This window comes from Doryrhamphus excisus, linkage group LG2 (assembly GCF_037039965.1).
Source record: "Doryrhamphus excisus strain RoL-2023G ecotype Guam linkage group LG2, RoL_Dexc_Guam_v1.1, whole genome shotgun sequence".
Taxonomy (NCBI): Eukaryota; Metazoa; Chordata; class Actinopteri; order Syngnathiformes; family Syngnathidae; genus Doryrhamphus; species Doryrhamphus excisus.
Window position 1 is genome coordinate 94,211 of NC_136358.1, and position 14,834 is coordinate 109,044.

Below are 14,834 nucleotides of genomic sequence, written 5' to 3' on the forward strand. Positions count from 1 at the left end.
GATGAGTTGGTTCAGGCATCTGGTTAGAATGCTTCCTTTGGGAGGAGTTCAGGGTAGGTCGGACCGGTAGGATACCTTGGAGAAAACGCCTCATAATTCGCCGGGAGGAGCTGGACAAAGCAGCCGGGGGAGAGGGATGCCTGGGCTTCTCATCTTAGACTGAATGACTGAATGTGCATTGTGAATTTCTGATAATAAGTGATCTTAATGCCCAGAGTGATGTCTTCTCCCACACTGTCCCTGCCTCTTAATTTTCTACTTTATTGCCTCCGTCCTGCTCTTTCCGGATTGTCCTACCTTACATGAGCTTCGTGTCTGGATTTCAACATGTTGTCGGTTTTTAATTTGCAAATTAATGAAGCCAGGGGTGTCACACAGGACCAAATAATGCAACAACTGCTTGTGGGAACAATGCGTGTTGCACGGACTATTGTGGTGCACAAACAGTACTTGACAAAGTGTAAATAAGACGTGCAAGAGCATGGTTTTCTGGCATGAAAAGTGTGTACTTTATCCATAAACAGAACGCAAACTAAGTAAATAAATAACACACATTGCCACAGCAAATTGCAAGACATTGGGGAGGCAAAATGGTGCAAGGGTAAACAACGCTTTAGTGTCTGACGTAATAACTTGTTTTTGTGTCCTGGAAAATAATTTCAGTTATTATATACGCCTTTTTCTCCATGTCTCTAAAATTACTCATAATTTGTTATTTTTCTGTGTCTTTGTCCTATTGTCAAAGAAAGGGATAGAAAGTACAATAGTCATCAGAGTTGGTAGATTTTGATCATTGTTTACATAAAAGTATTTGTCAAATTGTTTCCACAGCTGGTAGCCAATGAGGTGGAGAGAATACGACAAGAGGAGGCCTGTCCACGCAAAGTCATGAACCATATCAAGGAGTTGGCTGAGCAGCTCTTTAAAAATGTGCGTTTTCCAAATTACATTTACAACGAATGCTACTTTTCAGAGAGATTTTTGAGTGTAACCATTGATGTTGTTTTTTGTTCAGGAAAATCCCTACCCAGCAGTGACTATGCATAAAGTCCAGCGACCGTCAGAAAATGGCCAGACCACTACACAGACTAAGGCTCCTTTCCCTGTGCTGGATGAAGTTGCAGTGCAGCTCTTCATCGACCACGCTGCCGCCAAGCTCAAGTCGGCACCGCCTGTGGTGAGGGCGGAGGTCAAGGGCATGGTGCCGTCTGGGCCTGCACTGGGTAAGCGTTCACCAACCTCCAAAATAAAGAAGTAACACTTTTTTTTGTGTGTTTTGGGGAAAACTTGAGTTCATCATCTGCACTTTGAGCCCCCTCAAGTTAGATCTCTCTCTCGGCGTGTGTTTAACGGGATTCATTAAAGTGCCGCGGTGATAAATGAGTCTCTGGACGCATCTGCCACGTTTCCTCAGGGGACATTGTGGAGCGGAACAGCAACGTCATGGCCAACAGCGCCCGCAGGTTGGAGGTTGTCAGGAACTGCATCACATACATCTTCGAGAACAAAATGCTGGAGGCCAAGAAGGTAATGATGACTCAGTAGTTTCTTCAGTTTGGGGAATTCTGCAGCAAAACGTGGTTACTAAGTCGGGAATGAATGTTCTATCAATTTGGAACATTTTGTAGGGTCAACATTGATCACATCACACAAGGTCAAAAGTATACAGGCAGATTGTAATACATACTAAATACAAAATAAAACACAATATTGCTGTTCTGATGTCAATGTCATTTTTTGCAGCTGATGCCTGCTGTACTTCGGGCGTTGAAAGGTCGGGCGGCTCGCTTGTGTTTGACCCAAGAACTCAATCAGCACGTCTTACAGAACCGAGCGGTGTTGGACGACCAGCAGTTCGACTACATAGTCCGCATGATGAACTGCACCTTACAGGTCAGTTACCACTCCTGCTCTGTGTAAATGCAGTATTGTCCGTATGTTTTATACTCTGCTTCTACTCAGGACTGTTCTCATATGGATGAACACGGTATTGCAGCCGCCCTTCTCCCATTGGTCACAGCCTTTTGCAGAGTAAGCCACCAAGAATCGCAACGCAATTGATGTCATGCATTTGAAATGTACCCTGAGTAGCATTATGATATATTGTCATTATTTATTATTATTCACCTCATTCTTGTGTACCCAATCTCATTGAGTTGTTTGTCTTGTAACACCCCAAGTATACACTTTAGGTCTGGTTCATGGTCTAGTTGTAGTAATAACTACCTATGAGACAAGTTGTCATCCACCTGTTCTGTTGACTTCCTGTATAAAGAACCAATAGAAATCTATCTGATCATGAGGTCATAAACATCGTTTACTACTGTCATTGTGTCTTGTGAGAGTTGAGATTTGTTCTCATATGTCATTGTTGTATTTTTGTCCTTATCAACAGAAACTGGGGGCAGGCATCACTCAATTTGCGTACAGCTGTGTCCAGGAGCACATGGTGTGGACCAACATGCAGTTCTGGGAAGCCATGTTCTACAGCGATGTCCAGAACCACATTAGGGCACTTTACTTGGAGACAGAAGACGGAGATCATCACAACAACGCTGTAAGATGCTCATGATGTCAGTCAGCCAGTCTGAAGGGTGTTGACTGAAACGGGTTCACTCGTCATGAACAAACTTAACAATACAATTTGTTTTTTTAGGATCAGCAGGAGGGATCGGGCAGTGGGCGGGAGATCAGCGCGCTGGAGCTGGCATCGGAGCAGAGCCGCCTTTGGCCGACACTCGGCAAGGAAATGCAGATGGAGCGAGTGCAGAAAGAGGAAAGCACCGTGTTCAGCCAGGCTATCCACTACGCCAACAGGATGAGCTATCTGCTGCTGCCGCTGGACACCAGCAAGAACCGCCTGCTCAGGAGCTCAGGTCTCGGAGACGTGGAGAGTGTCAGCAACAGCTATGTAACCAACAGGTAGGCATTTCCATTGTATTGTATTGTATATGGTCGTTCCTTGCCAATTTGTGGTTCGAACATCGCTCCCTCACTCTATCGCCGGTTTTCATGAATTAATAGTCGCTTTTTGATTGACTATGGCCTATTCTTAGTCAAAACTTATCAAAAGACCACTCATATGTAGTATTCTGGTCACTAGGGGTCAGTAATGTTACATGAATGAAACATTACATTTCCTTAACACTGCATGGATAATAGATATAATAGTTAATAGTTAAAAAAAAGGGTTCTCCTCCTATTCCACGTGGAAGTGGTAAGTTTTTGGCTTCTGACTCCGCCCTTCCTCCCCACTCTGTATGAAACCCTGTCTTAAGGTTAGCATTAATAAAATTGAGCCTAACTAGTTTGCTTTGGAGCATGCTATGTTTAAAGCAGCAGCCGTGTCTTGTGTCCCTGCAGTTATCCAATCGCCTGCGCATTATTATACTTGAGCAATGTGGTGCAAACACAGAATAATAAGAGTGTAGCAATGACTATAGGGGTGTTGTTTTTGTCTCAAGGGCTCTATTAATGGTAAATAATGTATTTAGAAAGTCATAAACAGGTTTTCTATGCTGTAACAACAAAAATATTACATTTATTAATATTGAATCTTATTTGGTGGATCACAGCCTTGCATTGTGATAGAAAGTGATAGAAATCCCCAGGTATGGAATATCAAATGTTGTAAAAGATCTAGCGTTCATATCATGGTAGTTGAAGATCCCTTGTTATTTTTGTCCCATAGTATTGCAGGGAGCATGGCAGAGAGCTACGACACAGAGAGCGGCTTTGAAGATGCAGAGAGTTCCGATGTGGCCAACTCGGTGGTGCGCTTCATCAACCGCTTTGTAGACAAAGTGTGCAACGAGAGCGGCGTGACAAACGAACACCTCAAGGCTCTCCACACCATGATACCAGGTACAAACTGGCAACCATCAACATCTAAATACACATAGGAGAATAGGTAAGGTCGCACGACTTACGCTTCTGTTGCCTGTCCTCAGATATCGTTCAGATGCACATCGAGACGTTAGACGCAGTCCACCGCGAGAGTAAACGGCTACCGCCGATCCAAAAGGTAACCAATTCCTATTTTTACGCTCCACTGAAGAAAGGCCATGCCGAACAACCCCAGCCAGCCCCGCCTACTTCCCTCTCCACCAATCCCTACCGTTCAGATTCGCAGTGTCACGGCAGGTATGGAACTGTGGTGTGTGACTCACAGGACGCCTGAGCAAAAAGCATGCTGGGTGATATTGCTCGACCTGGTGTGCTGTCCTGGTGTGCTGTCCTGATGTGCGGTGCTGTTTCCGAGGGCGCTAACGTGCGTGCCTTCATTTTGAAGGGTGCCTTTATTTGTTGTGTTGGAGAGGGATGGGGGCTGAGCTCAGTGCAAGCCAAATTTACAGCAATAGAAACTGTTACAGTTGGTAAGGAAACAGGATGTGTGGCGGTAGTTCAGCTTTTGCCATCTCACCAGACAAGACACAGCCTCATGTTATCATATAAACATGTTCCATAGTCGTACTATTATTTATATATATATTATATTACGGGCTGCACAAACGTACAAAATCAGCAGAATATTTCCCCCACTGCACACTACAAGTCGACATTTGTCCAGCGGGAACGCAACCCAAGACATTAGAGCACACAAGGTTCTGTGCTATGGATGATTGGGTTTTGTGATCGGGTTTAAAAGGCATTAAAGGCATATGCCGATCACATGCTTTTCCACGGCCAATGCTCATTGGTCTTCAATGGATCGGAGCATCCCTAATAATAGCCCACATTACTTTTCATCCATACTTTGTAGTCTTTCAGTTCACATCGACATGGTTACTGTATAAAGCATGACATAAACCAAATGATTTCATACTTGCATGTTTGCATCCCTTGAAGATTGAATGGAGTCGCATCATGTCATTTATTAACTCATTCGCTACCAAAGATGTATTTATGTTTTTTTTCACCCCGAACCTCAGTTTTTTCTGGATGAGAGGAAAACCATAAAACGGCCACAAGGTGGCAGAAGTGCATTTGAGAAGAGCTCAGCATGCATCTTAGCCATGTATCACGCTCCACAGCAAGCGGGGAGTGGAAAAACATGGAGGACTATAGCGTGCGCGTGTGCACATACTTTCACCTGTGAGAATTTTAAATAAAACAACCATTTTATTTTGTTTAGATATTTGGATAAATATGTATGGCTAAATTTGTGTCTTTTTTTTCCAAAAAAGCTTTTTTGTTGAGAGCTGATATTTTGCTGAACTGTACCTCTACTGCTGATTACTAAAAATGCAAAAAGGGAGAAACAAACCTTTCAAATATGATCAAAGATGAGAGTCTAATCTTGCCATCTTTCCATGTTTATGTAGCCATAGAACACAATATTTTATTTGCCTTGAAAGATCGATCAGGAGATGTCTTTTGAAAAATGTCTGGTAGTGAATGAGTTAAGAACCTCCTCCCGAGTCCTCAACAGTTTCGCTCCCCTTGGCCTAATTCATGTTCCTCTGTATTCATTCATGCTCTTGTTCTCCTCTCTTTCTTTTGTCTCCATCCAGCCCAAGCTGCTAAGGCCAACACTTTTGGCAGGGGAGGAGCTGGTGATGGACGGCATGCGTGTTCACCTCATCCCAGACGGGCGCGAGGAGGCCACGGGGCTGATAGGTGGCCCACCTCTGCTCCCTGCTGAGGGAGCCATCTTCCTCACCACCTACCGACTCATCTTCAAGGGCACTCCCACGGACCCGCTGGGTGAGAGATTGCACTGTACCAAGTGTACATTACAGCCACATTATGCTAGGACACTTAAAGATTCATCCTCTTGCAGTGGGGGAGCAGGTGGTGACTCGCTCGTTCCCCATCGCCTCCTTGACCAAGGAGAAAAGAATCTCTGTTAGCGCCGCTATGGACCAGTTTGCTTTGGAGGGACTACAGCTACGGTCCTGCACCTTCCAGGTAACAGAATCCTCTTACGCTTGTGTTGTAAATTGTATCACGCCCCATTGTAACATTCCTCATGGTCCGTCTGCAGTTAATGAAGATTGCCTTCGACGAGGAGGTCGCAGCCGACCTGGCGGAAGTATTCAGGAAACACATCCACAAGCTGCGATACCCACAGCATGTGCAGGGGACGTTCGCTTTCACAGTGGGTCAGAGTGGCAAGCTGGTAGTGGAGCACAAGGCCAAGGACAAAAACCAGTCACTCAAGTACGACCTTATGTTTTATGCGTCATTTTGAATGGAGTTTGCTGGTCTGATGTCTTGTGACACCACTTGACGAACATAAACATTCCACAAAGTACCCTCCTAAATATCCCAAGCACACACAAGCATTTGTTCAACATGACCTGCAGCAAAAGGCACTTGTGTGTGTGAGATATAATAATAAGAATAATAATAATCATTTATTTCAAAGCGCCTTTCAGGACACCCAAGGTCGCTGCACAGAAGATAAAAAAACACCAATATAAAATACCAGATAAAAGAGAACATACAAAAAATAAGAGCATCCAATAAATGGGCAAGCGGGGGGGACCATGTGAAGCAGTTAAAGAGAATAGGCACGTTTGAACAGATGAGTTTTGAGTTTGGATTTGAAGATGGGAGGGTGGCAGAGTTACGGATGTCTGGTGACAATGAGTTCCAGAGTTGGGATAGTAATGACTATGACCCATAAATGACTCGTAGATGCCGTGACCCCGCATGGTGACAGATTTAAGAATTTTTTTGGTTTGTTTCAGGACACTTTCTAAAAACCTGGTGAAGAGCGCCAAGAGGACCATCGGCCGGCAGTATGTGACGAAGAAGAAATACTCCCCTCCTACTTGGGAGAACAGGAGCAGCTTCCAGTCGGAGCTGGATGAGGATGAAATTTCAGGTAGCAGCTTTACAGGAAATGTTCCTCCCACTTTCAGTCCTTATCTCGGTGTTCATCTTAGAAAAATCTCCTGGCACACTACCAAACAAAAATGTGGCTTCTGCCATTTCATTGTCTGCCTTTCATTGTCTCACTATAGGGGGCTGACCTAGATAGATGAATAAAGATATGTTATTTGTAGTAGACAGTTATTTGTGGTCCAGTGAAGTGACAGTGGCATCTGATGGTCCCACAAAGCACACTAATGTGACACAATGTTTTGGCATCGCTGCCCTCAGGCTTTCTTTAAACTCAAGTGTTTGCTATAACGTGTCTCCACAGTTTCAGAAGAGGTGGATCAGAGCTCCCTCACGCTCTCCTCCACCATTCGCTCTTCAGACAGACAGACCATGAGCAACGTGGTGGAGAGAGCGTGCTGCCGCGACTACCAACGCTTGGGTCTGGGCACGCTGAGCAACAGCCTGACCCGCTCCAAGAACGAACCCTTTAGAATTTCAACAGTTAACCGCATGTATACAGTCTGCAGGAGGTGAGCGACACATTCAAAGGGATTGGATAGCACGGTGTTTTTTGGGTTTAATCTGGTGTGTGTTCTTGCGTTGTAGCTACCCCGGGCTGCTCATTGTCCCGCAGAGCATCCCGGATTCAACCATTCAGAGAATCTGTCGCTGCTACCGCCAAAACCGCTTCCCCGTGGTATGTTGGAGGAATTCTCGGACAAAGGCTGTCCTCCTGCGTTCTGCAGGCCTCCACGCAAAGGGGGTGGTGGGCTTCTTTAAGTCCTCAAATGCCCCTACATCAGGTGACATTTTAATTACATGCCTCAGACCCATGTAGTATATGAAAATTGACAGCAGGATTTGGTTTTGACTTGAAACTCAACTCCTTTGGACGTTCAAAGAGACTAGCCACTCAACAACAACAAGAAAATGGACCTTCTGTTTGTGTGTGCAGTACCCTCACAGGCAGACTCCACCAGCCTGGAGCAGGAGAAATACCTGCAGGCCATTATCAGTTCAATGCCATCGTACAGCGAGAGCACTGGCAGGAACACACTCAGCGGATTTACTTCCACCCACATGAACGCATCAGGTCGGTGGACGAACACAAAACGGACATGTTATTCAATGACAAGAACCTTGCTGATTGGGGCTTTTTCCACAGACTCATCAGATAAGTTGAGGCAGCCAAAGATTGGCGCTCTGATGAAGCAGGTGATGGGCAGCAAGGACGACGTGCCTGGAACGTTCAGCCGAGGAGGTGAGTGAGACTGATCTTGTTTGTGGAGAAAGCAAGGCAGCTCCTGTTACAGTGAAACCCGTTATAGTCAATGCCCCCCACAACAGGAAATGGCATTTGAACATTTACTGTATTTGTGACTTTGGCTATGGGAACAAGAGCAATAATAAACCGAGAGCACTTTTTGACATGGTTTTCTTCCATTTGTTTATATTTGTATGTTGTTGTTGAGCCTCGTTTGAATGAACACACATTTGGTGTGTGCAGTGGTGTACAATTTTGTGACACGTGTAAACCCTGCGGGGCTGTGTGCCTGTGCGCAATGTTCAAAATTTACGGCAAGCATAGTTTCTGTGAAATAGTCGTGAACACAGTGTGGCCTCTTAGATCTTCCTTGTGAACTTCTGTTAATAAGTGATCAGTACGCCCAAAGCAATATCTTCTAGTCAGCAGTCCCTCTTCCACAATGTCCGTGCCTCCTTTTTTTTTAGTTTATGCCTCCTTCCTGTTCTTTGCACATTCTCTTTCTGCAGCTGTGAGATATACAGTAATAGTACTAGTCATAATAGTACCTTTCTGAGCTTCTTATATGGAAGAATCATTGAAGCTAGCGGTGATGCCTGCTGGTGCATGGCTTCACGTGGGACACAGTGGGACCAAATAATGCCACGAATGTGATGCTTACCCAAGCGGTGACAGTGTATGTTGTGCATACCATTTTCGTCCACTAGATGTAGACAGTATTTGACAAGATGTAAATAAGTGTCAATGCGCGCCATTTTCGGTCACAAGTTGCGTGCTAAGGGCTAATTTATTCGTAAATACAACACAGACTGTGTGCAAATGTTATGCTTTTCACGCCAGGTTAATCCTGCCGCGCTTCTACTTGGAAGAGGAAGTCACTGTGCACGTTGTAATGCTGTTGTCGTTTCACTTTGCTGTGCGATAATGATGGCGGTAACAATAGTACACACGTGTTGGCATAACAGACCATTTTGGCATCGGAATGACCCCTTTGTCAACAGAAGCACGATGGCGACTTCAGCAGACACTTTTTAGTAATAGGAAGTGTAGGACTTGATGAATTGGAAATAGACAGATTGTTGTTGTTGGAACTGCACCACAAGTTCATGCATCCCTTGTAGCTCACGTCTAGTTTGATCTTTGTCATTTGACCTCAGCTCTTGGTCAAAGGGCCAAAGTCATCTCCCTCTCTCAGCCCAAAGTGTCTGGCAAGGCCAGGAACTCTACCAGAGGTACAGTAGGCCACATCCCGACCCCCCCACCCACCCCCCCTTTCCGTCCACTACTGTCTAACTAATCAAATCTCTTAAACCGAAGCGTTCAGTGTCCTTGGCGTAGTAGAGTGCCGTCTCTTCAGTGTCCTGACTGTTTTTGTGTGTGAGTGCACGTGCATGCTGCTGCAACGCTACAATGTCCTTGTCCTCATTTCCTTTTTGATTCTTCTGACTGTCCAATGGGTGAGAGTTACGTCTTTTAGCTAGGCGTAGCAAAGTGGTCTGGGATGTTCTAAATCACATCTACCGTGTTTAGCGGCATGGCTACTCGATTTATGGGCAAATTCAAGGATAAGTTCTGTGATGTCGTGATCCTGTCGTCCTGTCGTGGTTCCAGTGGTGTCATTTGTGTGTGGCAGGTAAATGGGGTAGTATCCGAGGCAGCGGGCGTCTCAGCACGTATAACCCAGATGTGGGAACAAGGCTCGCCGGGAAAGAGTCGCCGCAGCCCAACGGAGGACTGAGCGAGGCGCTGTTTCTCCGCCAGCACAAGGCCTACCTCTACATTATTGGAGACAAAGCCCAGCTCAAGGTGAGCTAGCGAAGTCTACTCGTAAAAACCTCACTCCGAGGAGGGTGGGCTGTATCTGTGACTACATTTAAGACCACTAATAAGGAGGTTCTAGTAGAGCTTCACAATACCAAAAGAAGAAATGAGAGTAAGAGTCAGCAGTTTATTGCAAGTAACCATTAAATCCAAATAGCCTGGTCATCGGGTGATCAAAAGTTTAAGACCAACGCCTTAAAACGGCAAAATCTTTGCAAGAATGTGGAGCCAGAGCCAATACCTATACTGTTTGGGTTAGACACCAAGACTTGATTATTATTGGATAATGCCGTAGCCTACTCGGGTCATTGAGAGGTCATGACGTCAACTTCTCCCCTTTAATCAAACGAGCTAGCTAATTCTGCAGAGGTTACCGTTTCAAAAGGAAAGAAAGATGAGGAGTACCATACAAAAACATGCAGTTGCATGAATGGTAGGTAATAGTAAGTATTATAGTATTATTATTGGTTAGCTTCAGTACAACATTAAAAAGGTTCCTGACCCTCTTTTTGATGCAAATATCAAGATTCTTGTTGAAACGGGACTGCCATGTGTCGTCCTTGCAGGGCGGGAAGCAGGACTCATTCCAACAATGGGAGGTGGTTCCCATCGAGGTGTGCGACGTGCGGCAGGTGAAGAACAGCTTCAAGAAGCTGATGAAGGCCTGTATGCCGAGCTCCACTGTGGATTCCAGCGTGTACTTCCTGCGCTGCCTGGAGGAGTCCGAGTGGATGGCGTTGGTTAGTGACTGCCTTGGATTCCAAACGATTGATCTTTATGATCGCTGGCGACTTGAACGGCCAAGTCAAGACTGATCCATAATCGTGCGTGTGTGCATGTAGCTCCACAGGGTTCTGCAGGTGTCGGTTCTGGTGGTGGAGCTGCTGGACACGGGGTCGTCTGTCATGGTCAGCCTGGAGGACGGCTGGGATGTCACCACCCAGGTTTGTAGATGGATGATCAGACCAGCGACTCCATCGTCACCATTCACCATAACGTGGCCGTGTTGTGTCTGCAGGTGGTGTCCTTGGTGCAGCTGCTGTCCGATCCATACTACAGAACCTTTGACGGGTTCCGGCTGCTTGTGGAGAAGGAGTGGCTGTCATTCGGCCACAGGTTCAGCCATCGTGGCGCCCAGACGTTAGGCAGCCAGAGCAGCGGGTTCACTCCTGTATTCCTGCAGTTCCTCGACTGCGTGCATCAAGTATGAGCATTGTACAAGCATTAGTAGCATTAGTAGCATTAGTAGCATTAGTAGCATTAGTAGCATGCAATATGAACTAGCCATCGATTAGTCGACTAGTCCTGAGGTGGTATGAATGGCTTATCTCTGTCCTCAGATTCATCTGCAGTTCCCCATGGAGTTTGAGTTCAGCCAGTACTACTTGAAGTTCTTGGCCTATCATTACGTGTCCAACCGCTTTCGCACATTCCTGCTTGACTCGGATTACGAGCGCATCGAATTAGGTACAGTGAACCTGCTTAAGCCGGCAATCACTTTCAGTGGCGGTCTAAAGTGTTATTATTACTAAAAAGTGGCCATTCAATGATTCAGGAGTGCTCTATGAGGAGAAAGGCGAGAGGAAAAGTCCTCAGGTGTGCAAGTCCGTGTGGGACTACATAGACCGCCTCAACAAGAAGACGCCGGTCTTCTTCAATTACATGTTTTCACCTGAAGACGAGGAGGTGAGCGCACCACACACACACACACACACACACACACACACACACACGTATATCAATATACAGTGTACGTTTTGTTTTTAAAGGGTGTGATTAATGATGTGCACAGGTTCTGCGGCCGTATGCCTTCATCTCCAACCTGAAGGTGTGGGATTTCTACACGGAGGAGACTCTCTCCGAGGGCCCGCCCTATGACTGGGAGCTGAGGGGCCGGCAGGAGCGGGCGGCAGAGGAGACGCCTGAAAGGCCCGACAGCGGCGGACCCAAATCAAAGAGGCGCATCGTGTGGCCCTGCTATGACAGCCTGAGCAAAGCGGTGCCCGACGCCATCACCAAACTCCTGCAGGACCTCCAGGCTCTGGAGGCGGAGCTTGGCCAGGTATCGGATAAGTGGAAGGACACTTGGGATAAAATCAAAGCCACTCAAAGGAATGAGACCAAACTGGAGAGCAAGGTGAGTCCATGGGTGTACTACTCTCAAGTATGTCCAAGTATATGTTTCTGCAGTATTGCCCTCTGAGAAGACATAGTGTAATAAAACCAATTGTGGTCTTCACTGCTGCTGGATGAATTATGAAAACTGGCACTACACTGACACTCTGTGGTGACAAGCAGTATCACAGTGAAGAATTCTCTTCTTTTTCCTCCGCAGCCATCATTCTCCAGCTCGCTGCTCATGTCCTCCAACCTGAGCCACCAGAGACGCTCTCAGGGTGTCTACCTGCAAGAGAGCAGCGTGGGCTCCTCCATCAACTTGGCGCTAGAGTGCGAGGCCAGTGCCACCTCCACGCCGGTGCCGGGCCGGCCGAGCACCAGCACACTTTACAGCCAGTTCCAGAGCTCGGAGAGCGAGAACAGGTGTGCAGACCCGGCGTCGAGTAGATCCCCCAGAGGGCGTTGTCAAGACAACTGTTCAGATTAGCGTGGAGCTACTCTCCTATGTCATAATGTGTCTTTGCTTCGTTTGTCTCTCACTTTAGAAGTTTTGAAGGCATTTTATTCAAGAAAGGCGCCTTGCTGAAACCATGGAAACCACGGTGGTTTGTTTTGGACAAGACAAAACATCAGGTAGGTAGTTTGTAGTAGCAGTGGTGTGCATCCAGAGCAAAATGCATGACTGCATATTATTCAATAAAATAAACCATGTCATTTCCAAAATGTTTTTACATCACATTTCATTCCAGCTGTCTGTGGTGTCAATAGTGACATCTAGTGGTGAAGCTGCGTATTGCAGCATCTCAACCGTGTGTTTTTGATGAGTGAAGTGAATGTCCTTCAACAATGATGGTTTTTGTGCTGATGTTACCTGTTTGTCCATCCCAGCTGCGCTACTACGAGAGCAGGCAGGACAAAGAGTGTAAAGGTGTGATCGAGCTGGCTGACGTGGAATCGGTCATTCTGGGAACGCCTGCCATGGGAGCGCCTAAAAACATAGACGAGAAAGCCTTCTTTGATGTAAGTACCCTGGGGGGCGGGGCTGTGTTGTGAGTGGTCAGCATCCTGGCAGCTTTACCTAGCATAGCTAGCTACCTTGTGTAGTAGCAAGTCATTATTGTGAGCCAGCCAAACGTTTCTAAGGTGAATGACAAGATGAGGTGTTATTGTTTTACTGATGTTAGAATCCAACATTTTGCTAATATTGACCTCTGTGCCCCACCTCCCAGCTCAAGACAACCAAACGAGTGTACAACTTCTGTGCCCAGGACAGCCTCAATGCTCAGCTATGGATGGACAGCATTCAGAGTTGCCTGTCAGACGCCTAGACGGGAGGCAGGATCTAGCATCCGTACGCCTCCTTCTGAGCTGCATCTGAAATAATATCTCAGTGTTTTTTCTTTTTTTTGTTATAAATTAAGAAAAAGAAGACAGGAAAAAAAAGACGAAACATTCCACGGCATGAAGATTCTTCCCGACCCTCCTGTGAAATCTTAATAACGCTCCTTTCTTGCTTTACACGAAACACTCCGGGGAGGAATGATGGAGGAGCAGTGGTCGAAATTGATCTTTTTTTTTTTTTTTTACATTGAGCGCACTTATTTTTTGTGCTCTGTGATGGTTCATGAAGGATACTTTTTCCCCCCACAATCTCACGCCAGTACCAGAGAAATACTGTGAAAGTCGCCATGGAGAGTGTTTACAAAGTGGACAAAACCTCCCTCCTTTACGCAAACCACTAGATTTTAAGGGATGGAGTTCCTTGGTGACATTATGGGATGGGACAGACATAGGACAGCAGTGTTATGAGATGACATACTGTATGTCCGTTCTGGTTGCTGACTTTCCCACAAAAGTGCAAGACAAGCAGAAATGGTCATACATATGCAAGGACTGCGTCAAAATACTGGAATTCTCCCTTTAAATGTCTGCTCATCACCCGGTGTGTGTGTGTGTGTGTGAGTGTGTGTCTTCCACCTGTGTCGTCTGTTACTTAAATAAGCACACACGCACGCACTCATTAACAACCCCTGCCGCCCCTGCTTTGTAAAATATACTGCTGTCTTCGTTGAAGCATTTTATCTCCTTTTTGTATATACTACTCCAGATTTGTATGTAACGTTTATAGTCGTAATTTATTTAACTTCTCCCTCAAAAATGTTCCTCAAGCACCACTTTTTTAGGAATTAGTTAGGAATTCAATGTGCCATTGGTTTATTTCTGTATTAATGTGACTAATGCTTTTTTTTTTAAACACCCATCTCCACACATTGTGTGCGTGTGTGTGTGTGTGTGTGTGTGTGTGTGTGCGTGCGCGCGCGCGCGAGTGTGTGAAAGCCTGTTGGCGACTTTTTTTTTTTTAATGGCTGGTTGGATCAAAGTGTTGGTAGAACACGGTTGAAATAAATGTTCTCACACATGAATCTGCTGCTAATGACTTTCCACTAATGAGAAATCTAAAACTGGAAGGCTCTTATTTGATGTATGGATTGCATATTTTTGTGTGTGCATAAATGTATGATCTGCATATACCAGGGGTGTGACCAGATGAGATACACAAGATTGGGTCTACAGTTTCTTTACCCAATCAGATGACAGATTCCTCTCACAGGGCCAGCTGGCCGGCCCCCAGTGACATCAATACATTTCTGTTCTGATGAGTTGATCTGAACTTTGACAAGCCAAGTTACGCCCAGACCAGCTGAGGAGGAGGAATGACATCTCTGGTGAGTAGATTTTGCTTATTTATATTTTGTCATGTTATTAGATAAATCCAGGTGAGGCTTCTATTCATGCTCAT

The 14,834-nt window shown here is 45.8% G+C and overlaps 1 protein-coding gene across 3 annotated transcripts in view; it reads left to right on the forward strand.

Annotated features, from left to right (window-relative positions):
* Positions 1-14,292, forward strand: part of sbf1 (SET binding factor 1) — a 37,242-nt gene extending 22,950 nt beyond the window's left edge. For 2 of the 3 annotated variants that reach the window (XM_058067283.2, XM_058067284.2), the window contains 29 exons: positions 832-930; positions 1,016-1,223; positions 1,415-1,527; positions 1,744-1,893; positions 1,963-2,031; positions 2,396-2,557; positions 2,657-2,922; positions 3,692-3,864; positions 3,951-4,024; positions 5,514-5,706; positions 5,783-5,910; positions 5,987-6,162; positions 6,696-6,832; positions 7,154-7,361; positions 7,438-7,634; positions 7,787-7,924; positions 7,997-8,092; positions 9,253-9,327; positions 9,729-9,901; positions 10,483-10,656; positions 10,759-10,860; positions 10,935-11,120; positions 11,257-11,383; positions 11,472-11,602; positions 11,709-12,053; positions 12,252-12,457; positions 12,580-12,667; positions 12,923-13,054; positions 13,264-14,292. In XM_058067283.2, the coding sequence (XP_057923266.2) occupies positions 832-930; positions 1,016-1,223; positions 1,415-1,527; positions 1,744-1,893; positions 1,963-2,031; positions 2,396-2,557; positions 2,657-2,922; positions 3,692-3,864; positions 3,951-4,024; positions 5,514-5,706; positions 5,783-5,910; positions 5,987-6,162; positions 6,696-6,832; positions 7,154-7,361; positions 7,438-7,634; positions 7,787-7,924; positions 7,997-8,092; positions 9,253-9,327; positions 9,729-9,901; positions 10,483-10,656; positions 10,759-10,860; positions 10,935-11,120; positions 11,257-11,383; positions 11,472-11,602; positions 11,709-12,053; positions 12,252-12,457; positions 12,580-12,667; positions 12,923-13,054; positions 13,264-13,362 (4,425 nt within the window). In that variant the 3' untranslated portion in view covers positions 13,363-14,292. The remainder of the gene's footprint in view (positions 1-831; positions 931-1,015; positions 1,224-1,414; positions 1,528-1,743; positions 1,894-1,962; positions 2,032-2,395; positions 2,558-2,656; positions 2,923-3,691; positions 3,865-3,950; positions 4,025-5,513; positions 5,707-5,782; positions 5,911-5,986; positions 6,163-6,695; positions 6,833-7,153; positions 7,362-7,437; positions 7,635-7,786; positions 7,925-7,996; positions 8,093-9,252; positions 9,328-9,728; positions 9,902-10,482; positions 10,657-10,758; positions 10,861-10,934; positions 11,121-11,256; positions 11,384-11,471; positions 11,603-11,708; positions 12,054-12,251; positions 12,458-12,579; positions 12,668-12,922; positions 13,055-13,263) is intronic. The other variant, XM_078794274.1, reaches the window with a different exon arrangement.
* Positions 14,293-14,834: the final 542 nt, after the last annotated feature.